Source organism: Mercenaria mercenaria, chromosome 5 (assembly GCF_021730395.1).
Source record: "Mercenaria mercenaria strain notata chromosome 5, MADL_Memer_1, whole genome shotgun sequence".
Lineage (NCBI taxonomy): Eukaryota > Metazoa > Mollusca > Bivalvia > Venerida > Veneridae > Mercenaria > Mercenaria mercenaria.
Window position 1 is genome coordinate 77,603,612 of NC_069365.1, and position 25,973 is coordinate 77,629,584.

Consider the following 25,973-nt stretch of genomic DNA (forward strand, 5'->3'; position numbering starts at 1 on the left):
TTTTTGTCTGTCTGTTTATCACTTTATAGGTTTTAAGCAGAATCACTCGCAGTTTGATTACTGAGCAAAAAGTCAAACTTTGCTTTCGTAAGTTTATTTGTCTTCTCTTCCCTAGCTTCGACCGTGACTTCTGTGCCTCCAAAAATCATCTTAACCCAAACACCACGTGCTTTCCCACCAGAAAGGTCAGGAACCTCGACTTCAAGTTGACCTACGTATTCGCAGCCTACATCAGTGACGTATTGTGGGTCCTCCTCAGTCGACGTGTAAATGTCGAAAACTAACGATATTTGGGCAGGTTCTAGTGGTATATAGCGTTTGTTCGATTGCGCCTCGCCTACAATCAGTTCCTGGCCCTTTTTAACGTGGACAGCAAACACATCTTTGCATTTAGTTTTTCCTCCAATCTTCACCTTCTTGTTCAATGGATGGACGCCATCTTGGAAATCCCGATACACGCGAATACCATAGGAACGTTTAGCAATACGTGAAACAATTGTCACTGGATTGTGTCCAAAACTGACAGCACCTCTCAAAACTGCTAATCCCGATTCTTCTGGGATAATCAACCTTTTGTCTGGGAAATTTTTCCTTATGGCTTCTTGTAAGATAGGGGACTCGGAAAACCCGCCGACTAAAAGAATGGTGTTTGTTCCAGCACTTGACTTTTGCTTGAAGATTTCTTTGACATGTTTTACCGTATTCTCACAAGATTCGTTGAACCATGACCTAAATATTCCCGCCTCAACTCTCATTTTCTCTCCGACCCAGGTAACTTTGTCAGCATATTCCTTCTTTGTTTTAATGTAATCCTTCAGTACTTTTCCCGTAGATTCTCTGAAAATCTCAGCAAGTCTAGGTGGGACTTTAATGGTCTCTTTTGATCTCTCATCGCCAGCCCCTTTGGCCTTTATGCCTCTTTTCTTTGTCTCAAACTCCTTAAAGAGGTCAACCCAATCTTCCTCTGCGTCCTGCTTAAATCTGTCAAAAACCGTCATTTTGTCCTTTCTGTCCTTTTTTTCTATGTCTGAAATACATATTATTATATTCATTTCTTTTATATGTTGTTAAGTAAATAGATGACTTTCCATACACAACAATTTGTTCCACATAAATTTAGGGGGTTAAGACCCCCTCTTTTCCGCCCATATCAACTATTTGTCATTATCGTGAAGCATTTTTAAAACGATAAGAGCATAGGCGGAGATCAAAGACCATGTCTTGTTACGATATCAGCCTGTTTAAAAATTCGCTTTTTGAAAAGATACCCGTTCTAAATCGTGCATGCTTCTGGTACCAAAATTAGTAAGTATATCGTTTCTATTAAACAGTCCTCGTATAGTAACTATCCAGTTCCAAGAAGTTGAAAGCGTGGATTAATTGATACGCGACTCCGCCGAGCAAATTTATATATAAAGCAGGTATCCATACACACATCAGAAAACATGACTGATTTAATGGAAGTTATCGATCACTCGCTCAAAACCCCCAAAAATGACAGTTGTCAGGACCGGTATCATTCGAAGAAATGGCTACAGACCATCCGTTGATATCAGTGACTGACAGGTAGTGTCAGTTTCAAAGTTTCCCATCATAACTAATGGTAAATGGTGCATTTTTATAAACATGATCAATTTATAACAAAACATTGTGAGGTCTACCTATGCTCAGTTCGTTTTAAAATGCTGAAATATATTGGCTAACATTTTGCAAGGGCGCAGTTGGTTGCGGCTGGGAGTCATGACCCCACATGTCTGTGATTTTTTCTATACCACCGTGTTTTGTACTAAAACGTGTCCATTGAATTCAGTATACTGATTCCATATTCCTAATAGCCAAGTTTCTGTACTCATTAAGACTTTGTGGCAAAAAGGTACTTTCACGCGAGACGACCACTTTTCCTTTTCTTTGTTGAAGAACATACCGGTCAATACCGTCATCTACATTTAATAGCTTTCTAAACTTAGATGGAAGTAAAGACCCTAAAACTCGGGGGAAAATGTCTTAAAATCATTAATTTTCTCCACAAAATGTCGGTCTGCAAAATTGGAATATTTATGAGACGACAGATACAAAAGTCAACATGGACATTGTTAACATACCAACCATTCCCCGTAGAAATTTCTCAAATGCATCATCGACACATGTTCCACCACATGCCCCTCCACTAGCGTAAGTAACCTCCTTCAGTTTGTCCTCATCTACCACCTCATATACAGTTGCATCAATAGTTTCAGCTAGAATCAGACATATTATTTGCAGCTGAATACGGAATGCATGGATGAGGTTGACAATGCCTCAGTCATGTTCCATTATTACACGACACGTCCAAAATATAGATTCATAACATACGTGATGGCTATATTTTTAATCAAAGCCTATATTATTTTTGAAGAAAACAACACAACAACATACAAATCGATTACAAAAAGTAAAAAGATATTGCATGAATGTCATTATATTATACAAATATAGATAATTCAACAGACTTACGATAAGCCTACAGTGAATCATTTGGTACGGTTAAAATCCAATGGAACATTTTCAGGGGAACATGATGGGACTAAATCCAATTCGATTTTTCAGAATTGTTTAAAGACAATTTTAACAGTATATTTTTGCACTGTGCTATATCATTATCTTATATAAATTTGATGCATCTTCACATGTAATGTTTATGCCCTATTGCCAGAAATTATCCTAGACAACAAATAATAAACAAAAAGTTCAAGACCGACTAAATACCATAATACCAGTGGTGAATCCTAACTGACGATTTGAAATGATAATTTGTATCCCAAAGTGACGGTTATTTTTAATCTGTAAAATTGGAAGGTTAAGTAATTTACAAAGATACTCTAGTTACAAGGGTAAGAAGATAATATGATAAAGATGCTAGTTTAATTATAAGAACTGACACGAGTGTGGCATCGTTAAATGTTGCAACTCCGCTAAATTTCGCAACTACCTTTAAATGTCGCAAGGTTGACGTTAAATGTCACAATGCAACCACCAATAAATGTCGCAAAATCATCTGACGCTTCCTGTCGCACCTTCAACGCAAAAATTTGTCCACCGTTATATGTCGCAACACCAACGCTAAATGTCGCACTACCTATACAAAAGACATATATTTACAAAAGATAAAAGGTAAGGGCAGATTTCCCGGAAGCACAGAGCACCCCAAACTTAGCCATAGATCCATACATCGCAAAGTAGGCCCAAAACAAAAAGATGCTGCAACGGAAAAATATTATCCAACAAGTACATTTTAATTATATGCAAAATACAGAAAAGGGGGAGGTGTAGGCCTAAGAGGTAGATAAAAGGGTCGAGTGTTGGGGGAAAGTGGAGCAAGGATGAATATGCAAAAGGGAAAGCCACATTCCTTAAACGCAGTAACGCTACAACGTAAACCACAGCAGTGCAAACATCCACGTACAAAAGACAAACACAGACACACAACTAACATACACACAAGTAAGAAAAAAACAACAATGTGGGGCACCGCCCAAGACACGCACACACACACGCACAAACAAACAAGCAGGCAAAAACAACAGTCGGGCACCGCCTTAGGACGCCGGCGGCCAAAATTATGGTTGGCACAATAATTTACTCATAGTAAAAGGACAGGGGGTACTAATGCAAGGGTGCAAGGGAGTACAAATGCTATGAGAAAAGATGGGAGAAGGCGATGAGACAACGTAATACGCAACACAAGATACGAGACGGACAGAAAACAAGTTGAAAATAGGGACTCCGCCTTGGAACGGTCAGTAACCTATATAAAGGAAACTGGAAGTTTTTTTGTTTTATTTTTAATTTTATTTTTTATGTAATAAACTTGTATCTTCAACAGCAGTTATTATCTTTTTCATATTGCTGGTTCATATAGGAACACAAGAGGGTCATGGTGGCCCATGATCGCTCACCTGAGTTTCACAGCTTTCTTGGAGAGTTTTGACAGAGGGTCGCGCAAAAAAAAGTTGAGAAAATGTTTTGATACAAATACGGGTTTGTAATAACATTGTGTGTTCGTGCGGATGGGGTAGGGATTGGTAAGGGGGTAAATAAAGACACAGGAATCTAAGATAAAATACCAACAAATAGTAAAAAGAAAAATCATTTTCCTGGGGTAGGCATGGTGAGGAGGGATGGAGGAGTGAGGGGGATGTAGTGGGCAGAGATGTTAATGATATGATACTAAAAGACAATTCAAGAAACTAAAAGTGAAATAATGCACGGAGTCACCTTAATAGAATCCCTGACCAATTAATAGGAAATCGTTCGTTTTTTACAGCTGCACAGTACAAAACACAAAACCACTGTGTAGGTTAACTGCCTTCGAGACTATGATTAGAGACACGAACAGGTTTCCTTTATATGAACAAGCGTTATCAAGATTGATGCAGTTCACATTTCTCATATTGCGACTGATTTGTCTTCGGTGGCAAGGTCTCTTTATGTCGCATATATCTTACATTTTCCTATTGCTTAAATGAGTAAGACTAGACTGGGCTAGGCTGGGCTGGGCTGGGCTAGTTTGGCCAATAATTTTGACAGATCATTCGTTTTTTTTTATTTGGTGTCGTGTGGGGAAGTTGTCCGCTACTATCTCCAAACATTTTTTTTAATTTTAGTTTCGTAACACTTACGTGAAAGTACGATGGTGTGTTTAGGACACTCTTACGTTTTTAATTGACTTATCTTGAGCGACTGAAATAAGATTTTGTGCGATCGAAATAAGATGTCGTGCACTTGAGATAAGATGTCGAGCGATCGATATAAGATGCCGTGCGCTCGAGGTAAGATGTCATGCTCTCGAGACAATATCTCGAGAATAAATGTCGTGCTCTCAAGATAATATGTCGAGCGCTCGAGATAATTTTATCTTTAACAATAGTGTTATGATGGTCCAACATAGATCACCAGAGTTTCACAGTTTAATCTGGATATGTAAAATTTCCCGTCTACTAGCGGTTATATTTCGTACAAATCAAAATTGCGTTATCAGTCTTATTTAAATGTATAAACATGTATATTGTTTTGCCAAGACATATTGATAATGTAAGCCATGTTCAATTAATAAGTGCGGCTAATCATGTATTCTTCGAACAAGCTATTTAGACAAGATATTCAAAGTATCCCATTTATACAAATAAATATAATAAGCACATCCGTGGAGGTGCCGACTTAAACAATTTTGGTAGAAAGACATATTCTGCCAGATAACTTTGTATAAAACTGCTTGTTCGATTTTAAAATACACTGTTATTGCAAACAATATTTGCTCTTTGTGTGTTGTAAATGGTATACTATTATGTTAAAATTTAAAGCACAGCCGTCATGACCGTGACTTATGAACTATTGTACATTTAAAATATATCTATATTATAGATAATGTCTCACGATAGGAATGAATATACTAAAAAGTAACATGGACAGTAATTGGATACAAACACTCAGTAAATCATACATTCTCATTTGGTAAAAAGAATTCCATCATTTGCTACAAAACCTTATTGTCGCCCGTCGTATCGTGTGTTGAGCGTCATGTCGCAAGGCTGTGCATCGTTTTGTGTGTTGACGTCAACTCTTTTAGGCCGGCGCACGGCACGTGATACAGCTTGCGGCAATACGAAACGACGCGCGACACAGCGCTCGACAAAGATAAGACTGGCGACACAAGTGCGACATTAATATCACATAAGTTAAACCTAAAATAACTTTAGTACTGTGACTCAACCTTTAAGTATCAAATCAATAGCGTATGTATGGCCCGGCACCATTGAAATACAAACATGCTGTTCAGAACAGTATATCATTTCTAAGCATTTTTATAGTCCATTCAATGCATACTTACGTATGCATGCACACACTCACCTAATCTTATCCCGGATTCAAAATTACTGAAAGTAATATCTAAGTTGCAATGACTGTTGAACTTACAATACAGTAGTGATATTTTTTCTTCTTTTATAGTGTTGGTGTTGCGACATATAACGGTAGACATATTATTGCGTATATTTAGTGTTAAAAGTGCGACATATAGCGGCAGATGATTTGCGACATTTATCGGTTGTTGCAACAATTAATGTCAACCTATATTCAGCTTTAGCACCGCTTGTCTATGATCAATGTGAAAAGAATGGGGCACAAATATGGGCGGCGGTAACCGCCAAAATTAGTAAATATACAATCCATTCATAAAAAAGTCAGTCAGTGCAGTGAATTGCAACGTCGTCTAGTCTAAAACTCCATCCCGTCCAATATATTTGCATTCAACGCATTGTATTTTGAAACCATTTAATACAAAACTTCATTCCATCCATATAAACATGGAACGATGCATTGAAAAACGTGTTGTGATGCACCGTAATATGAAATCATCCAACAAAACATGATACCATGCAGCTCAATGTAAAGCCGTTTAACACAACATGAGTACGTGCAGTGTTAAATGAAATGGTTTATTACAACTTGACGCCGTCTAATGCATATTGAAACCGCTTTATGTAATTAAAAGCGGTGTATAAAAACTTGATGTCATGCAGTCCAATGTGAAGACGTTTAACGCAACATGAGTTCGTGCAGTGTAAAATGAGCTTGGCGCCGTCTAATGCATACTGAAACCGTGTTGTGTGATTTGGAGCGGCGTATCAAAATTTGATGCCATGCAGCCAAATGTTAAGCCGTTTATAACGAAACACGAGTGCGTGCATTGTAAAAGGTTAAAAAGACTATCAGTTCATAAGTTTGACCTGTTATAAATATAGATTCTGGATCAGTTTTACATAAACATATCTTAAAATTTGTCCTTAAACCGACCTTGTGGTAAAATTCTAACATTTAATTTTAAACAGTTCCTGCGATTTATCTGAATATTAAAAGGGACCTTATTTTCGTGAAACATCTTTGTTCTAAGTTAAGCTTTGTCAGAAGTAAGCTTCGTGAAACAGACTCAGTAATAAAAATAATAATGACAAAATTAACAAACACTAAAAATCTCCCGAGTTAATTATTAAACATACAAAATCAATGTTAACATGTAGGCATAGGAAATAGAGATCAATATAATTGCACCTTTACTAATCCTACCAGGTGTTCTGTATTACAAAAGTGGATCTATTGTGACATTTTGATACAAGCAAAACTGTATTATCTGCACTATTATTTACCTACTGGTACTTCGTTTTATTATTGGCTTGTTAAAAATTAATTTTTTACCATATGTAAGTTGACAGAATCATAGGAACCATGTCTTGAGGGGTAAATCAAATACAAATGAATAAATCCTTAATGATTTTATTGTGCAAAAAAGTATGATACTGTGTCTTAAACAGTTTTCATTTTCCACTCAATTGTGTAATTGCAAGGGAAGTAAACTAATAGATCTCTACTGATAAGTACTAGCCCAAGGCAAGAGTTGTCATTCTTTGTGGATCACAACTTTAAATTAAAAATTAAAACTTCTGTTATTGATATTAACAAAACTATCATAAACTTCACATTTGTGAAATCATTTTTGGTTATTTCAAGGACTTGGAAATTAATTTCTAGACTTTATTTAATGTAATTCTATCACTGAAAATTTTAGGGCCTATCTCTATAACATGTTTATGTTTTTAGACTGTATGTCAAAATTACAGATTAGATCATTTATTAGAGTCTTATCCATTTACATTTTATACACATATACATACATAAATATAACACATATCATACAAGTAAATGGCCATTCTATATAGAATTACAAGAGACTATAGAATATAATACTCATACCATAAAATGTTACACTATTAAAATCATAGTAAAACTATGCAAGTGTATTGTGTTGTGTTCGTTTCATGTGGTGTGAGTGTGTTGTATGGGTGCATGTGTGTGTACGTAAGTTGTGTGTATGTGTGTAATGTGTTGTGATTGTGTTGTCATTTTTGTTTGTTTGTTTGTTTTTTCTGGGGTGGGTGGGGGCGGAAGATCTTATGCCGTTTTTAAACAGTATTTCATTTAAGTTGGACAGTCAGTTTCCTGGATTTCATACTAGTATTAACTTTATCTCCACAAGTATCTGCTACGCTCGCTCGGTTCACAAATCCCCTCACAGGTCGTATGAAATCCAGGAAACTGACTGTCCAACTTAAGTGAAATACTGTTTAAAAACAGCACAAGATCTTCCGCCCCCCCCCCCCCCCCCCCCCCCCCCCCACACACACCCGAAAAAAAATTGCATTGTACAGTGAAGTACATGTAATTTTGACATACTGTCTAAAAACATAAACATGTTAACATTGATTTTGTATGATTAATAATTAACTCGGGAGATTTTTAGTATTTGTTAATTTTGTCATTATTATTTCTGTTACTGAGTCTGTTTCACGAAGCTTACTTCTGACAAAGCTTAAACTTAGAACAAAGATGTTTCACGAAAATAAGGTCCCTTTTAATATTCAGATAAATCGCAGGAACTGTTTAAAATTAAATGTTAGAATTTTGCCACAAGGTCGGTTTTAGGACAAATTTTAAGATATTTTCATGTAAAACTGATCCAGAATCTATATTTATAACAGGTCAAAATTATGAACTGATAGTCTTTTTAACCTTTTACAATGCACGTACTCGTGTTTCGTTATAAACGGCTACACATTTGGCTGCATGGCATCAAATTTTGATACGCCGCTCCAAATCACACAACACGGTTTCAGTATGCATTATACGGCGCCAAGCTTTAATGAATCGTTTCATTTTTACACTGCACGAGCTCATGTTGCGTTAAACGTCTCCGTGTTGGACTGCATGGCATCAGGTTTTTATACACCGCTCTTAATTACATAAAGCGGTTTCAATATGCATTAGACGGGGTCAAGTTGTAAAAAATCATTTCATTTTACACTGCACGTACTCATGTTGTGTTAAACGGTTTTACATTGAGCTGCATGGTATCATGTTTTGTTGGATGATTTCATATTACGGTGCATCACAACACGTTTTTCAATGCATCGTTCCATGTTTAAATGGATGGAATGAAGTTTTGTATTAAATGGTTTCAAAATACAATGCGTTGAATGCAAATATATTGAACGGGGTGGAGTTTTAGACTAGACGGCGTTGAAATGCACTGCACTGACTGCCTTGTTTATGAATGGATTGTATATTTGCTAATTTTGGCGGTAACCGCCGCCCATACACATAATCCAATATTCACATTACTTAATGTGTATACAGCATGTACAATATCATGTTTATTACCTCCAATATTCACTACCACGTATCTTGTTCCCTTCGCAAAAGGCGAGATTTCCTGTGACTTTGTCCCGCACTCCCGACCGGAATCCAATTTGTCAACCGGAAGGTGCATACAAAACAATGACGCAGCTTCCGGTTCAAGGGCAATAATAAGGCAGTCTTTCTTGATTCCCGCCTAAGTGTTTTGAAACAAATTTAGGTAATTTAAAATTTTATTTCTTGTATGTTACCAGCAAGTTACATGTGCATGTCATCATTATCAAATTATTGATTACTGCCCTTACTGGATTACAAGCTTACATAATCATTTTTGTGCAACTCAAAATAATCTGATTCCTTCAAGAAAATACATTTAAAAAACATAAATTAGTTTACACAAAAAGTAGTTCCTTCGAAATGAATAAAAATCAACCTTTTCCGCAGCCTCCCTCATAAACTGCTTTGATCCATCACTCCAGATGGCAGGTACGGTAAGTACCCACCGTATGTCGCCTGGTAAGATGCCTGTCATACTGGAAGAAAATTTAAATGACTGAATAAAGCAGCCACGTGTATAAACTGAAAAAAGGAAATTAAATATTTAAAGCAGCCACTTGCTGGAAATTGAAAAGAGAAGTTGAAGAAATTAAGCAGTCATGTGTAGGAAATTGAAAAAGAAATAAAGCAGTCATGTGTAGAAAACTGAATAGGGAAGTTTATGATGCAATATGCTCATCTTTCGTAAGATATTTTATCATAAGATATTGATTTAAGTATTGACAATGATTGTGATGACGGCTTAAAGCTTATTTGAACCACTCTCGAGTCCGCTTCCAGGAAAAACTAGTACTACAGCACTGGTGTCATAAGAGAAGTCATGGTCGTGACCGTAGTGGGGCTCGAACCCACGACTCCCGGTTGGAGCGGCCGACACCTTAACCACTAGACCACCGCTACTGCCTATACACACAAACGTAAATATTTTATTATTACATCGAAACAGTGTAGTAATTGTTCATATTTCCGAACAGAAATATTTAGGCATAATATATCTTTAAAATTTTCATATTTTAATGTACAGACACATTCACTTTAGGTTATAGACAGAAACATTGGGTATTTAGTACTTGCTCCTTAGACAGAGCTATCCTTACACTACCAGGTTATGAACTTCTTGTTTGTGCAGTTCTCTTTCTAAAAAAGACAGTGCTATTAAAATTCTTCAATTTTGGTATTTTTCTTTGACGATTCCTTTTTTACTGAATGTCCACTGATATAGAAAATGTTCAACTCTTCTATAATTACATTTATACATACCGCCTGCCTAGTGTATCCATCAGGTGATCTTTAAGATATCTGATGGAAATACTAAATACGAGTAAGGCAGCCATCTGTCGTCCTTTGTCGTCTGGAATCATTACGTCTCTCGTCAACTTACCCTGTGAAATAGTATATACTTATTAACCTGCATGCAATTCAGTAAGTGTTTTATTACATGGCATCAGAAATGAATTTCAAAGTTTTTTTAAAAAATGTCTTGACATTAGCTAACAAAATTTCTTCCTCCTAAAAACCGGTCAATAGCACAATCTATGGACCGGCGATTTATATAAAGCGTCGTGCAATAGAGACAGTTATGTGGCACACTCTTCATAACTCTCTAAGAAGGGTTTTATGGTTCACAGCACGTACTCACCATATTTAGGAAAATAGTTTTTATTTTGTTTGGTTAGAATTGTTGTTTATTTGCAAGCATCATCAAATTCAAATTTCTGGAATTATTTCTCTTGAGCAAATCCGCGGACTTGTATACATTCTTGAATCTAAAGCCCCGTTCACATGAACCTTTTTACACACAAAGAGTATATAGTTGCATACCTGCAAAGTTGCTTACATAAGCAAATATGGTTATGCGAACGCACAGATTTACATCCAAGTTTGCACCTTATGTGAACCAAAACCAAATTAACTAAAGTAAGTTTTGGGTATTTTCCTTCATGTTGAATCCAGTTGAAGAAGAAAGTTATATCATATGACAAAATCGTATTCTTGGGCACATGCGTTCTATTATTTTATGAATAGTGACTGACAGGTCTGGTTTTAAACCTTTGAAAATAAAAGCACATTTGTAAGTAAAAGTAACTAACAGTGTTTATATAAAAAGAAACTCTATTAAAAGTAAACTATTTTTACAAGAGAAAAGTATGAATATATGTATAATCAATCCGCTGATTTAGACGTTGTGCACGTGTATGATGTGTACGGAGCTAATGTACACTGTAAATTGATTTACATTTCTTCTACTCCTTAACACTGGATGAACTTCAAAGTTCGATCCCTTGAACAGGGCATTAGTCTAAGCTACATCTCGTAGCTAGCATTGTATTAAATCATAACGAATGGAACTACTTCTACCGACGAAGGTCATGCGACGACTCCCAGTATTAAATGCTTACTCATTGCCCTCATACTATCCCAGATAATAATTTCGGTATCTGGACAGAAACAGCAAACTTCAGTTCAGTTCGGCCCTATCAAAGCTCGAACCTGCAGCAGTAAGAGGCAATTGATTCAAACTCATGAAAAACTTAGATACTCACCGATACTTTGTACAGAAGCATTTTGAACCTCCGGAAGTAGTAATATTTGTGATGTTCTTCGTCTGCTGCAATATCCAAATATTTCTCTTCTGCTTCGTCCCCAAAAGCAACAAACTTTTTATTATTATCAAGGAGAAGAATTGTTGGAGTTTTCAATGACATCAGCCCGGCAGATCCGGCCACCCAGCTCGTGTTTACCGACACTTTAGTCGGCTCAACTTCATAGTCGTGGCTGAATGAAAATGCATAACCAGAAAATGTGCTTCCGAAATCTATGGCTGCCACAACAACCTTCCCGCTTTTACTCTTTCTTTCTGTCTTTGCTGTTCCTGTTTTTGTTGCCATATTTATTCCTTCAATGTTATAACAACAATCCTCCGGTCTCCTCACATCAAAACTGGACAGTGACGTATGCCTAAAGTTCACAGCACTTTGAAACCCGGTGTCTGCAAATAACAATTAGAATAAATGATAATATATCGTTTGTACAAACTAGTCTTACTGTGTATCCAAGGCGAAAACGAAAGTTTTTTTACACTAAAGCACATACATACCTTTACCTTATTGTTCCTTCTCATGAGAAGGAACACTTATGGTGAACATGTCACACTTGACTGAGCAGGTAATGGATACAAGGGTATCATCAAGGCATACAGACACTAAAAAGAAAAATGGCGTGAAAAAAATGGTAGTCGCATAATGGCGGATACAAATAGTCCTCAGTTTTTTTGCTCTGTAGAGCATTTTTCCTTATTTTCTTTGCAATTCTTTTACTAAAATCAATGACAGATCTATGCTTGACATGTAGGTAGCATTTTCATAATGAAATAACAACATTACAAAATTTTTCATGGAAACGTAGATCATACACCACCAGTATAATTTGGGGTCTCATTTTTTAGCTGATTTGGCAGTTTGTGTGTTTGACTGAAATTATTTTTCTTGCATCAAACATGACCCCCACTTTTCTTTTGATTTTTAGTTAGTACTGACAATATTCTTCAAGAAAATGTAGGTTACGGAAATTTAAAATGGGCCCTGATGTGTGCTGCGGTCATTGGAATTAGGTCAGTTTTATATAGAATAAAGAACAACAACTATTTAGTGTGTTATAACCTCAAAGACATCCGAATTCCAGTAGGCGCCGCCATTTTGTATTCATCCATATTCATTACAAATAGCCTCTTTGCCAATGTGTTTTTACGCATCTTTAAGTCAATCTTTAGTGAAATACAACTACGTAATAAACAGACCTACAAACACAATAATTTAGTTTAAACTATCTAACTCCTAAATCTTACATGTCATATTGTAGAATCGAGATTAACTAAATGAATATTCATCATCTAAAAATAGACTCCCGCCTAAAAATATCGTCTACTATTATTCTTCTCGGTTTCATTCTTTGCTGCGTCCAGAGGTTCTTTTTACGATTTTATTTCATACCAACTTTAATATTTTAACATTTTAAGTATAACCATCAAAACATACTGTACTAATAAAGTTATTCGAGATTTTTCACTTGACTGTGAATGCTATTGCACGATACGTACCGTCACCGGATAACAATATTTCAATTACTTCCCTTGTTTTTATCTAGAACTGTATAATTGCATTTCTTCTTTTTACTGAGCTATAAATATTTCGAACTTGGTAATTTCATACCTTTTTATTAATTGTTTTGTAATTATCAAGTTGTGAACTTTTTACACGCACTTTTTTCAAATCCATCAGTTTGTTGGTGCCGACTTATATAAAACCCCTTTTTCTCCTGGCTTAGTCGTTCTGGGACCTCCGTGGCCGAGTGGTTAAGGTCGCTGACTTCAAATCACTTGCCCCTCATCGATGTGGGTTCGAGCCTCACTCGGGGCGTTGAATTCTTCATGTGAGGAAGCCATCCAGCTGGCTTACGGAAGGTCGGTGGTTCTACCCAGGTGGCCGCTCGTGATGAAATAATGCACGTAGGGGCACCTGGGGTCTTCCTCCACCATTGACCTAGCATGTGTCTGTGCGACGTTAAATCCAACCAAAAAAAAAAAAAAGCTTAGTCGTTCTGGAGCTGTAAGTATCCATTCATGCAATGCAATTACTGGCATATGGCAGAACTTTTTTCCATTGTATTGCTAATTAAAATTAGGCAAACATACGACCAAATTATGATCTGTGCCACTAGGACAGATGTCGACATTGGTTCCCCAAATTTTGACAGAGTGACGGTATTTATTGTCCGCTAATAATATTTAGGTAGGATCGCTCATCTAAAGGTGTTTGTTTAATATTATTTTAAGTTAAATAAATGTTTGTGTGAAATAACTTTAAGTATTCTTAAAATAAATAGAGAAGAATGCACGTAAACTAGCAAAAACATAGTTCATAATTATTTTATTAAAGGTCCCTTAAAAAGAATATTTAATGTGCGCTAGAAGGAACCTTTTGGTAAGCTAAATCTTGTAACAATTAAACGTCTACATAATTATTTTTTTGTCATTGATACGAGCTGTTCAAGTCCGTCGATTATGAATTTTTTATTCTTTTGTAAATTTACTTCCGGGTATGTGACCTTACCGTCAAGTTATTTTTAAACTGTTCAAAAGTCGCACTGACAAGTCACATGATCCGTTCGCACAATATGTTGAAATGTAAGTATCTATGAATGGTAGAACTGTCGTCTTAAACTTTATCATATGGTTATATCAATTTGTTATCATCTGCATGTTTTCTATACTAAAGCGAAATAGATTAAACTTACCTGAAATCAAAACGAAAGTTGTGGTATTTATTAGGCTACATATTCTGAATATTTTAAATGTAACTTCAAATTCACGTTAACCACTCCTTACAGGAGTGCACCAAAGAACACAGACATCCCGACAATAATTACAATTTCATTTCAAGGAAAATGTCACTTCGTTTTACTTCCTCAATTTGGTATGACTGAAGGTAAGATATGTTATAACTGTTTTGTTCGTTTTCGACGTGTTTAATATGTAATATCTATAAATAAGATAACACAACTAGAACAGCTATAACAAAATTAAATTGCACACACAATTTAGTATTTAAAGTCGTCACGGGGGTATTATATTAAAGCTTTGATGTTCAAGGTCGAGATCAACCTACACCTGTGTAGATGAATTTCAATGACAATAAATATTGAATTATACAAAAATGCAACTCTTCCACCCCACCAACTTCTTTATATAGCCATATTTAACATAATGATAGATAATTTTGGAACTTAAATACTCGTATCACGTAAGCAAGAAAAAAACAAACATCCTATAAAGCGGGCGAGATGTATTCCATTAAACATTATTTATAGCAACTTAGAATTCCGCACAGGGTAACCAGGGTAACAAATTGTGTTGTTTGTATTTTTCTCATATGGCACAACATTTCATGTCAGTATTCAGCAGGGTTTAACACCCGTCACATACGCGCCGGGTAGAAAAACCACCAACATGCACAAAACTGCATGAAGGTCATTCATGAACCCAATTGGTAACAAATGCATAAACACCTATAATTATTGCGGAACACTTGTCTAACCTTGCTAAATCTTATGTATCATTTACATCTGAAGAAACGGCAAACACCTTTATCATCATGTCAATAATTACAGTTCGTGGAAAAGATCAGATTTTTTCCTTCCTTGTTTTGGTCTGAAATTATTTGAATTATTACATGTATTAAAATAGACGCATACTATTGTTTCTGTGGTTTATGAGTGAAAAAATACTTTCTGAGTTTTTTACGCTACAAACAGGTAAGACCTTATATCACATATTATATGAATAGAACAAATACATTTTATGGAAATTTCAGTATTCCCTGTGTTGATCTGAATTGACCAAATGTAGAATTTTTACCTCGACGTTTTTTTTTTCTCAAATGAGAGCTTTTTGTTGGCTTCCTTTCGTCAGTGTTGATGACAATTTAAGTTCCATTTCTCATACAGGTATAAAAATTATGCCCCTTTTCAACCTATAAAATTTCGGTGTACCTTTTTTTCGTGTTTTCGTCCCGCCGACACGAAAACACGACAAATGTCTTAGTTATTGAGTTTTCGTGTTTCGTCTTCCATTAGACATGCGCACAAAAATTATTCATATGCAAGACGAGCAAGGAGATCTGGACTTATTATAGCCAATATAGCGCACAGTAAGAAAATGACCCAAATAGCGTTCACTTTTTGTGTAGTTAACGGCGAATGACTTGAATATAAGGTGAATGTGATAAAAGTATCCTTATATATTAGCTCTGAGGTCTGTTCAAAATGTATCATCCGCCGTTTAGAAATGAAAATCTACTTTGCAACATGTGAACATTTTACATATCATATAACGTGGACGCATTGGTCGAGAGGGCTAAGACGCTTTCCCATGGAGGTGAAGGCCCCTCGGGTTTTATTCCTAGCTACTCCCAATGCGATGTGTCCTTGGGCAAGGCACTTTATTACGACTGCCTCAGTCGACCCAGCTGTAAATGGGTACCAGTAAATTGCTTGGGGTAAGGTATAATTGGTTTTAACTGTTCTTAAAATAGGGTCGCCAAAAGCTCTATAGAGCGGCTCATGTTCATTGTTTCACACTGGACGGTAAATATTTACTTTTATCTCTACACATGATCGGGACTTCGTATCTAAATGTTTTTGTAATACAACATAACACACGTCCACTAGGTTAGTATGACTCTGTGATAATGCAAACAGATTGTTTGATGAAGGAGGTAGAACTACTTTTTGTACTAATTTGTTAGGAATTGAGCTCGCTATTAGACTAAGTTAGCACAGATGCGGATAACCTGATACCATTATTGATGGTTAAGTGTATCTATAATCTTTGCATCAATGTTTCGATTCTGGTGTCACTTTCCGTGAAAAATGGTCTGTGAACTGTTACCAATACTGTGTAAGATACTAGTAGCCGTTTAATTGTTTCTAAAGATTTATTTCTCAGTAAACCTCAAATTCAAGGAATGAATTTTAAGCATTTAAAAGACAATTTGTTTCATCTTTCAAGCGCGGTATAGAACTTATGTCACATTCCCCTTTATATTTATGTTATTTTCCAAACATCGAGAAATCATAATAACGTTAAGAATAAATGTAGACAAGGACTAATGTTTCCCCTCCCGCTTCATACCCATGAGAAATTGCCCGTACCCAAAATATTTTAGTTTTAGTTTTTATGTCGGGGGGGGGGGGGGGGGGGGCGGGGTGCGAAGTCACGACATGACAGCACGACAAATTAACACGACATATTAACCCGCCAACACGAAAACTCGACAGATAAATTTTTGGTGTAACGTTGAGTTTTCTCATAGAATGTGTCGTGTTTTCTGGCATTTGCCCTGCCAACACGGAAACACGAAGCCACGAAAACTGACAAATAAGATTTTTGTAGAGTTGTCGTGTTTTCGTATTGTCATGCTTTCGCCTCGCCAACACGACATAGCAGAAATCAGCCACCATAGTCAATTGGAATACAACTTAACCGAGATAGATTTTATTTCAATCAGGGCCAACTAAGGGCATGAGATCATAACATAAAAATATTTACAATGCAAGCAAACAATGTGATATGCATTAGCTACTGCATGAGACAAAGCTATGTGATGTGCAAGACAACATAAATTTAATACATATCAAATAATGGAGAAAAGCACAAAGACAGACAGTATAGTTCACTGGCACCAGACCAGAAAAAACTCCCACTGTACATGTTATATCCTACCTCTAGGTATACTATATGAACCATAGTCATGAACGGGAAACTGTATGAACCCATTTCAATCGCGCATTTCTCACCTAAAACGCGCAGTTTGGTACTACAGGTGGCAGTAACGTACCAAGGATACAGTATGGGTCCATGAGCCATATACACTTAAATATATTACAATTATAATGTTTTCTCAGAAAACACGTCTGTGACCTCTAGACCGGCTGTGCTTTATGTAAGTTCACACAAGTTTTTTTCTGCAACGTTGAGGAATGCAAATTAAATATGTGGAGTATCTCTGCAGTATGAAATATTGAGACAATGTGACTGGTGCACGATGGAAGATAAATTACCTCTGGTACTCATTCGACGAACTGTGCGTTTACGGTCTGGTGCCAGTGGTATAGTTTGACAAAAAAGTGAATATTTTGCGTACAATGATAAATATACACCCTTGTAACAAAATTATTTCACTGACTTGTATATATTTCTCGGGTATATGTACCAATACATTTATTTCCCTGCGAGGATTCACTGTACGAAGCTGTCAAATCCTTGTTGGCAGGGTCTCTGTTTACATCAAACTTTGAAAGTGCTTTAAGGCCAAAACTTATTTGTATTTTTTATTATTTTTGAGATGGCGAGCAGACCGGCACAACAATCGGCGAGTAATACAATTTTGACAGACAGCGTAATGGCGCAAGTCCAAGTTCAGGGTCAAGGTCAGAGCCAAGGACAAACATATTCATGGCTTGGGACTGCAGATCAGGTTGCAAGGGAAGCCGATGACATGATGGAGAAGTTACGCAATATAAGAATTAAATACCGACCATTCCGAGACCGTTACAGTCAAACCAATCTGCAAAATGCTAACAAGATTTTGTCTGAATATAACGAGGAGCTTTATTCATTATGCTCAGCTAATAGGGCAAGTATACATCAACTTCTATAAAGCTTATACATGGTTTTTGCGTTACAGAGGATTTTCTTACAGATTTTATTATTGCTATATTTTTTCTCTGGTATGTTTACCCATCTGTTTATTTATAGTACGCATGCTATGTTGTTTAAATAGCAATGTGTCTATTTTTTCTATAAATTACCTCTTCTTTAAAGTATCTTTATTGTTTGCAAATGGTAGTATATTTTGACCTGTTTGGATGTTTTAAACTATTCAGTTTTACTTAAAGTTGATCATGAATTTTACACAAACTTTATACATGGTAACATGGTATACTCAAGTTTGTACATAGTATATTCAAGTTTATACATGGTATATTCAAGTCTATACATGGTTTGTTCAAAGCTACTGCACTACGCTTAACCAAAATATAATGAGTATATCACATGTTAGCTTTTGACCACGTTTCAGACAATCTGACTGCATTTCTAGAAGCTTGTGCTGAAAGCGGAGGGGTGATCCTTGCCGAGCGGTTAAGGTTGCTGACTTTGAATCACTTGCCCCTCATCGCTGTGGGTTCGAAACCGCGCCTTGGGATAGAATTATCTCAAATGAGGAAGCAATCCAGTTTTCTGGCGGAAGGCCAAGGGTTCTACCCAAGTGCAGGCGGCCCGTGTAATAAATGATGCTGAGAGGTGGGGTGATGGGGTGGGCGGGGGGGGGGGGGCACCTAGGGTCTTCTTTTAGCACGAAAAGCTGGAAGGTCACCGTATGACATGTATTGATTTATTATTTTATCATACCTGTAGAGGAAATACATGCCAAATGTGGTAGACAAAACGATGATTCTTGATCAAGAAAGGCAGGAAGCGCAGAAAATGATGCAACATTATGAAACCAGAAACTTTAAACTAGAAAAGGAACTGAAAGAGGCAATACAGGCCAAAGAACGTGCTTTAAACAGGTAAATATATACATGAATTTGTGTAATGTGAGTAGATATATTTGTATTTGAGTAAATACGTTTGTATTTTAAGTAAATCTGGTGGTATTACAGTGAATATGATTGTATTTGAAGAAATAATTATGTATATTGAATTACATAACTGCAAATTTTAACTAAGTATTTATGTTGAAGTTAGAAAGAAAATGATTAATGTATTTATGTATAGCGATAATGTAAAAAAAAATGTACATATGACTTAAAATGAGATTATTCAAATGACTTTTATCGGATTATACTTGTCCACCAAGAGTGAACTCTGTGAAATAAATAAGACTTTCAGAAATATTTGAGACTTAAGTAGAACAATATAGTAATAGAACATAATACAAAATGGATGTATATATAAGTCATATCTAAATAAAATTTATCTCAAAAGGTTGATAGGTCGGTCAATACTAAAGTTTGCTCAAAGACAGAGTAAATTTGTTTTAAGAATCACAGTCGCAGTCACTTACTAGTGATTTGTTTTATAGCTAGCAGTTTATTCTTTATTTTACTTTTGCTTATCATTATCTGTTTTTAAGTCGTCTTGTACTGTAACATTAGATTAGACATGTTTCTGAGATTCAACATGCTTTTCAGTTCTATGAGATTCAACATGTTTCTGAATTCTATGGGACTGAATATGTTTTTTGGATTCTGTGAGATTCAATATGTTTTATTATTATTATTATTATTATTTTAGATTTAACACGTTTTTAAATTCTATGAGATTCAACATGTTTTTAAACGCTGTGAGATTCAACATGCTTTGTTCTTAATTCTATGAAATTCGACATATTTTCTTTTTTATTCTCTGAGCTTTGACATGTTTTTGAATTCATGGGATTCAAAATTCTTTTGAAATCTCTAAGATTCAACATGATTTTTTTACATGTAATTCAATGAAATTCGACATGTTTTTGAATTCTGTGCGATTCAAGACATTTTTAAATTCTATGAGATTCAACATGTTTTTTTTTTCTTTTAATTTTGTGACATTCTTCATGTTTTTGAATTCTATGAAATTAACATGTTTTTGAATTATTTGATATTCAACATGCTTTTAATTACAATAACAATTTAAATACAATGAAATCAGGAAGAAAAAAAACCGTTAAGCTGGGTCAAACGTGCTTATGTTAATTGCGTTATGTATACTCTGTTATTAATATACAGGCTAAGTGATCTTCAGTCTCGTCTGCTAAAATATGGAAACCCTGAAATAACAGATCTGAGCGACGAGAACCGACCCACAAATCTCGGACAGAATTTTAAACAGCTTTACGAGGATGAATGGACAGACGCGTTTGAATTCTTAACGGAGAAAAGACCAAGTAAAGACAATCAACTCAAAGACGAAGACGCCATTGATATGCTGTATTCCATGTTGAAGGTAGAATATCTAAACATATTTCTGTCAGTTGTACTTCCTTACTTTTTTCCATACTCAAAGAAGTTATGATCTTATTTAGTATAGAAACTAATTTGTAAGAAATACTCGGGTATAGGAATAGTGGAAATTCTTTAGATGAATAATTACTAGCATGTTGTGTAATGTCTAAAACATTGTCGCCACAATATTGTGCTTTATCACCTCTGTAAGACATCTATTCTCCTCCATTTGACATCTTTTATCCTCTGTATGGCGTCTTTCCTCTTACCTCCTCCGTTTGACGTCTTACCTTCTACAAATGACGTCTTTCCACCCCGGTATGACGTCTTATCATCTCTGACGCATTTCCTCCTCCGTATGACGTCTTATCTTCTAAATTAGCCATAGCTTCTATGCCGTCTAAACAGCTGATCGCATGTATTGACATGCTGCCGTTTGACTGAGGCCCGATAGGGATAGCCGAATTCGGAGCTCTATATATAGATCTACTTCTACATATGACGTATTTTCACCTCGGTGTGACGTCTTGTCATCTTTGACGCATTTCTTCTTCCGTATGACGTCTACCTTCTACATATGACGTCCTTCCACCACGGTACGACGTCTTATCATCTCTGTTTGGCGCATTTCCGCATCCGTGTGACGTCTTACCTTCTCCATATGGAGTCTTTCCGCTAGGTGCGATTTCTTAACATCTCTGTAAGAAGTCTTACCTCCTCCGTATAACTTGTAACCTCCTCCATATGACGTCTTACCACGTGTGACAGACGTCTTATCACGTCTTACCCCCTCCGTATTATGCCTTACCTTTCAACTGCATATGACGTCTCATCTGCATAGGACGTTTCATCTGCATTTGAGTCTTACCACCACCATACGACCTCTCATAAACTCCTTATGACGTCATACTATAGGAAAGGCTGGTGGACTCGCATGAGACACGAAGGAGACACAAAATGATGAGCCTTACTGCTATTTCTTTTTTATTAATTACGAAAAAATGTTTATTTTTGAGTTCATTTACATATTAGTGTGTTGGAATGTGTTTTGGTCTGAACCACTAAGGAGACAACATACAACAGTTGCTTAACTGATGTTAAATCCACCATATTTATTGTATTCTGCATAATTTATTTTTCTAAAGTACTGACTAGGCAGCTTACTGGTGTCTTCTTATCCATCATATTTATTGTATTTCTGCATAGTTATGAGGGTTTTTTTCTAAGTACTGACTGGGCAGTTAATGTTGCCTTCTTATCCATCGTATTCATTGTAAAGTGTATTTGTCTTTCAACGATGTAATAAGTTTTGCTCTCAAGCTTGCTGGTTTCTTTTTCATATCCGTCATGTTTATTATAAAATGTATCTTTATTTCAGCGATGTAATGCGTTTTGTTCTGAAGCACTCACTGGACAGCATGCAGTACTTGCACAACTAGTGTCTAATCCTCAATATCTAAAGGTAAAATCATTGCTTATAGACTAAAATATTGTTCAAAACATCTATGCATGTCATAAATTTTGAGTACTGGCTTAACTTTGTTATAGTAGAAAATAAGATATTTAAAATTGTAAAATACATCAAACTGGCCATGGATTTTAATTCCCATTTTGCAATATGTATCGGTTTTAACGAAAAGTAAGTAATTATACATTAAGATGTAAGTATTTAACTTTATTTCAACTTTCAGAAAGAAACCATTAGCGGTCGCCCCCAGTCTAAACCCCAGGCAACACCTAGACGAACTCCAAATGTTACAAAATTAGATGTAAAGGTACAGCCTGCACATCAGAAAGATTCAGAATCTCAGCAGGTATGTACAGGTATAATCTTACCTTGTTCATAGTCTGAATAACGCGCATGTCTGCGATTAGCATGCAACAATGACACTGTAAAGTCTTCTTGTGACTTTTGGAGGTGGGGGATGCTATGTTATGACCTTAGGCATTAATCGTCAAGGTTGTTTGAATAATAAAATGGCTTACGAGTAGTACAAAAATGAAGTCCTGATAAAATTATGTCTGCCTTTGCCGTCCGTCTGTCAGTCCGTCCGTCCGCATTAAGCTTGTCCGGCTTTCACAGGTCAAACTGCTGGCTGGACTCGGGAGTGATCAGTACCAACCATAGTTGTGCATATCACCAGCACGTTCCGCTTCGCTGAACAAAATGGCCGCCGGAGCTAAAAATAGAAAAATCTTGTCCGGCTTTCACAGGTCAAACTGCTGGCTGGATTTCTACGAAACTTCACAGAAGTAATCAGTATCAACCCTAGTTGTGCATATCGCCAGCACGTTCCGCTTCGCAGCATAAAATGGCCGCCAGAGCTAAAAATAAAAAAAATCTTGTCCGGCTTTTACAGGTCAAATTGCCAGCTGGATTTGAACAAAACTTCACAGGAGTGATCAGTACCAACCCTAGTTATGCAATTCGCCGGCACGTTCCAATTCGCTGCACAAAATGGCCACCAGAGCTAAAAACAGAAAAATCTTGTCCGGCTTTCACAGGTCAAACTGCTGGCTGGATTTCTACGAAACTTCACAGAAGTAATCAGTACCAACCCTAGTTGTGCATTTCGCCGGTATGTTCCGCTTCGCTGCACAAAATGACCACCAGAGCTAAAAATAGAAAAAACTTGTCCGGCTTTCACAGGTCAAACTGCTGGCTTGATTTCGACGAAAATTTACAAGAGTGATCAGTACCAAGCCTAGTTATGCATATCGCCGACACGTTCCGCTTTGCTGCACAAAATGCCAACAGCCCTTAAAGTAGAAACATCTTGTCCGGCTCAAACTTATGGCTAGATTTCGATGAAACTTCACAGGAGTGATCAGTACCAAGCCTAGTTGTGCATATCGCTGGCACGTTCTGCTTCGCTGCACAAAATGGCCACCAGAGCTAAAAAAAGATAGAAAAATCTTGTCTGGCTTTCACATGTCAAATTGCTTGACAGATTTCGACGAAACTTCACAGGAGTGATCAGTATCAAGTCTAGTTACGCATATCGTCGACACGTTCCGCTTCGCTGCACAAAATGTTTACCAGAGCTAAGGGTATACATAGTGGGGAGACATATGTTTTTGTGACAAAGTACCTTCTAGTTAATTATACAATAACACATTAAACCGTTTTCCTATAAGGACAAAGGAAAACAGTAAACATGTTTAATCTTCATGAAAGTAAAGACACGTTTTAGTTGATGTTGAGAAACACCGGACAAGGTCACTTCGAAGCTTTACTAATTGAGAAAGAGTATACTAGTTTGCACAGATGTTGCTTACGCACACATTTACATGAATTTAAAATAGCGACTATATTGTTCCGTAATCGAAAACACATATTTTTTGGCCAACCCACTTGACTTTTCGGCATCGCACACACGGGAAAGATATCTCGATGCATGTAACATTTTTGCTTGTATGTTTTTATATTGATGGGATTCTAATAAAATGAAAAACGTCGAATACGGGAAAAAATGCTTTCCTTGGCACAAAGCATGTCCGCCACGCATTCTCAATACTTTCTTCTCAATACTCAATACCACTTCGCCTAAATCCCGTGTGCACATTACCTATTTGGCCCGTCAAAACATTCAGGCGAAGTATGAGAACAGAAGTTTTATGCCGAGGAAAGTACTCGCTTTCCTGTCTTTGACGCTTTTTATATGATTAAGTCAGTCAAGTAATAGGGAAATTATAAGCAAACATTTTGCCTTAATCGAGTGATTTCCTCATGTGTTCGATACAAAAAATGTAACGTGAGGACATCCCTGCATATGCGGTATGCCATAAACATTTTTAATATGAATGTTGCAATATTTTAAGGGAAAATAACACTTAATTTTTACTTTTACTTTTAACATAGGCCAAAGTCAACTTTTCAAAGACTATGCCAGCTGGGACTCAAGGTAGTGGAGGTCTGTCTACAAGCGCCCACGGACAGTTGGGCCAACAAGGCGGAAATGAAACGCACATTGTTAATAAAAACGCACAACCAGGTAGCCCAAGGTCAGCCCAGCTCTCAGATGTGTATGATGCTGGACAAATGCCTCAATCAACAAAGCCTTCAGTATGTGAATGAATGATTTATTAACTGTTAAAAGCGGTGCTTACCAAACTCATTCTAACTGAATGGCGAACAGTGCAGATCATGATCAGACTGTACGGATGTGCAGGCTTATCATGATGTACACTGTTCGCAAAAGCATACTCAATCGGCTCCAGCATAATAAGGGTTAAAGTCTTACATTCATGATGTGGCTATATGAGAAATAATTTAAGTATAACAATTTATGTTAAATTAATCGTTCAAGCATATGATAATGTTCAGATAGTTATGTGACAAATTGTGTGGATAAAATGTAAATTTTATACTTGAAAGATTTATGAGATTATATATATGTAGATGATAAACATTATGGTAGCTGTTTATTTACAATTAGAAAATGTTACCTTTTGCGGAAAGCCAAATGGTGGCTTATTAACAGGATATTATTAGATACACTGCTTGTTGGGTTTTCGAGACAGCGTATATCCCGTATCCTGTCACCAACAAGCAATGTAACGATTTCATCTTGCCGACTATACCCTTTACTTCCATGCACAGACACTTTGGTTTGACAAGCTTATATCAGTATTGGTCAGCAATTTTCTACATATTAGCATCACACAACATGAACAAATTTCCTAAGTTTGTACTGGCATTTTAGTGAAAATACCCTAATCTATGATCAGGCAAGATTCCAAATTTCTCCTCATTGTTTACATACAGTGACCTTGTTCCAGAAAATTTTTTAAGTTTTATCCGACACAAACACACATGCTATTCGTGTTGATCGATTCAGCCCAAAACAATTTTTCCATCTGTATATATATTATTACCTGTCGTGGACTAATATCAGCAAATCTCCCAGTCATTTTGCGCTGACAACCAACTTTCCGTTGGATATTGTCCGTGGCGCCCGGCTGATATGCACAGGTATCGAAAACGCAGAACAGGGGAACCAATTATACATGCTTCCGTGAAATCTTCCCTAACCTTTTATTTTTTTTATTTCTGGTGCAATTTATATTAGTATAGCTCACAAGATAAACGAATCTTGTCACAGACTGGTTTTTGAATGAAAAGGACCTTTATTTCAGACTCTTTC

The 25,973-nt window shown here is 36.4% G+C and overlaps 2 protein-coding genes across 3 annotated transcripts in view; one reads left to right on the top strand and one right to left on the bottom strand.

Moving 5' to 3' along the window:
* LOC123557686 (heat shock 70 kDa protein 12A-like) lies at positions 1 to 14,721 on the bottom strand. The gene is made up of 7 exons (XM_053544051.1): positions 14,575 to 14,721; positions 11,826 to 12,271; positions 10,543 to 10,664; positions 9,659 to 9,758; positions 9,250 to 9,421; positions 2,103 to 2,237; positions 1 to 1,027 (listed from the first exon to the last, which is right to left on the bottom strand). The coding sequence occupies exons 2-7, from the start codon at positions 12,168 to 12,170 to the stop codon at positions 33 to 35; spliced, it is 1,869 nt and encodes a 622-aa protein (XP_053400026.1). The 5' UTR covers positions 12,171 to 12,271; positions 14,575 to 14,721; the 3' UTR covers positions 1 to 32.
* Positions 14,660 to 25,973, top strand: part of LOC123557685 (uncharacterized) — a 14,104-nt gene continuing 2,790 nt past the window's right edge. The window contains exons 1-7 of one of the 2 annotated variants that reach the window (XM_053544055.1): positions 14,660 to 14,765; positions 18,183 to 18,473; positions 19,256 to 19,410; positions 20,611 to 20,827; positions 22,205 to 22,288; positions 22,518 to 22,640; positions 24,689 to 24,892. In XM_053544055.1, coding sequence (XP_053400030.1) covers positions 18,183 to 18,473; positions 19,256 to 19,410; positions 20,611 to 20,827; positions 22,205 to 22,288; positions 22,518 to 22,640; positions 24,689 to 24,892 — 1,074 coding nt within the window. In that variant the 5' untranslated portion in view covers positions 14,660 to 14,765. Of the gene's footprint in view, positions 14,766 to 15,469; positions 15,592 to 18,182; positions 18,474 to 19,255; positions 19,411 to 20,610; positions 20,828 to 22,204; positions 22,289 to 22,517; positions 22,641 to 24,688; positions 24,893 to 25,973 lie in introns of those variants that run through there. The other variant, XM_053544056.1, reaches the window with a different exon arrangement.

What these genes read in the sequence shown, in the direction of transcription:
- LOC123557686 (XM_053544051.1), bottom strand. Translation starts at nt 12,170, where the DNA reads ATGGCAACAAAAACAGGAACAGCAAAGACAGAAAGAAAGAGTAAAAGC. An exon ending in ATGGATACACTAGGCAGGCG is followed by an intron (nt 9,759 to 10,542) that starts GTATGTATAAAT and finishes ATTTTCTTCCAG; the next exon opens with TATGACAGGCATCTTACCAG. An exon ending in CGTGGTAGTGAATATTGGAG is followed by an intron (nt 2,238 to 9,249) that starts GTAATAAACATG and finishes GTCTGATTCTAG; the next exon opens with CTGAAACTATTGATGCAACT.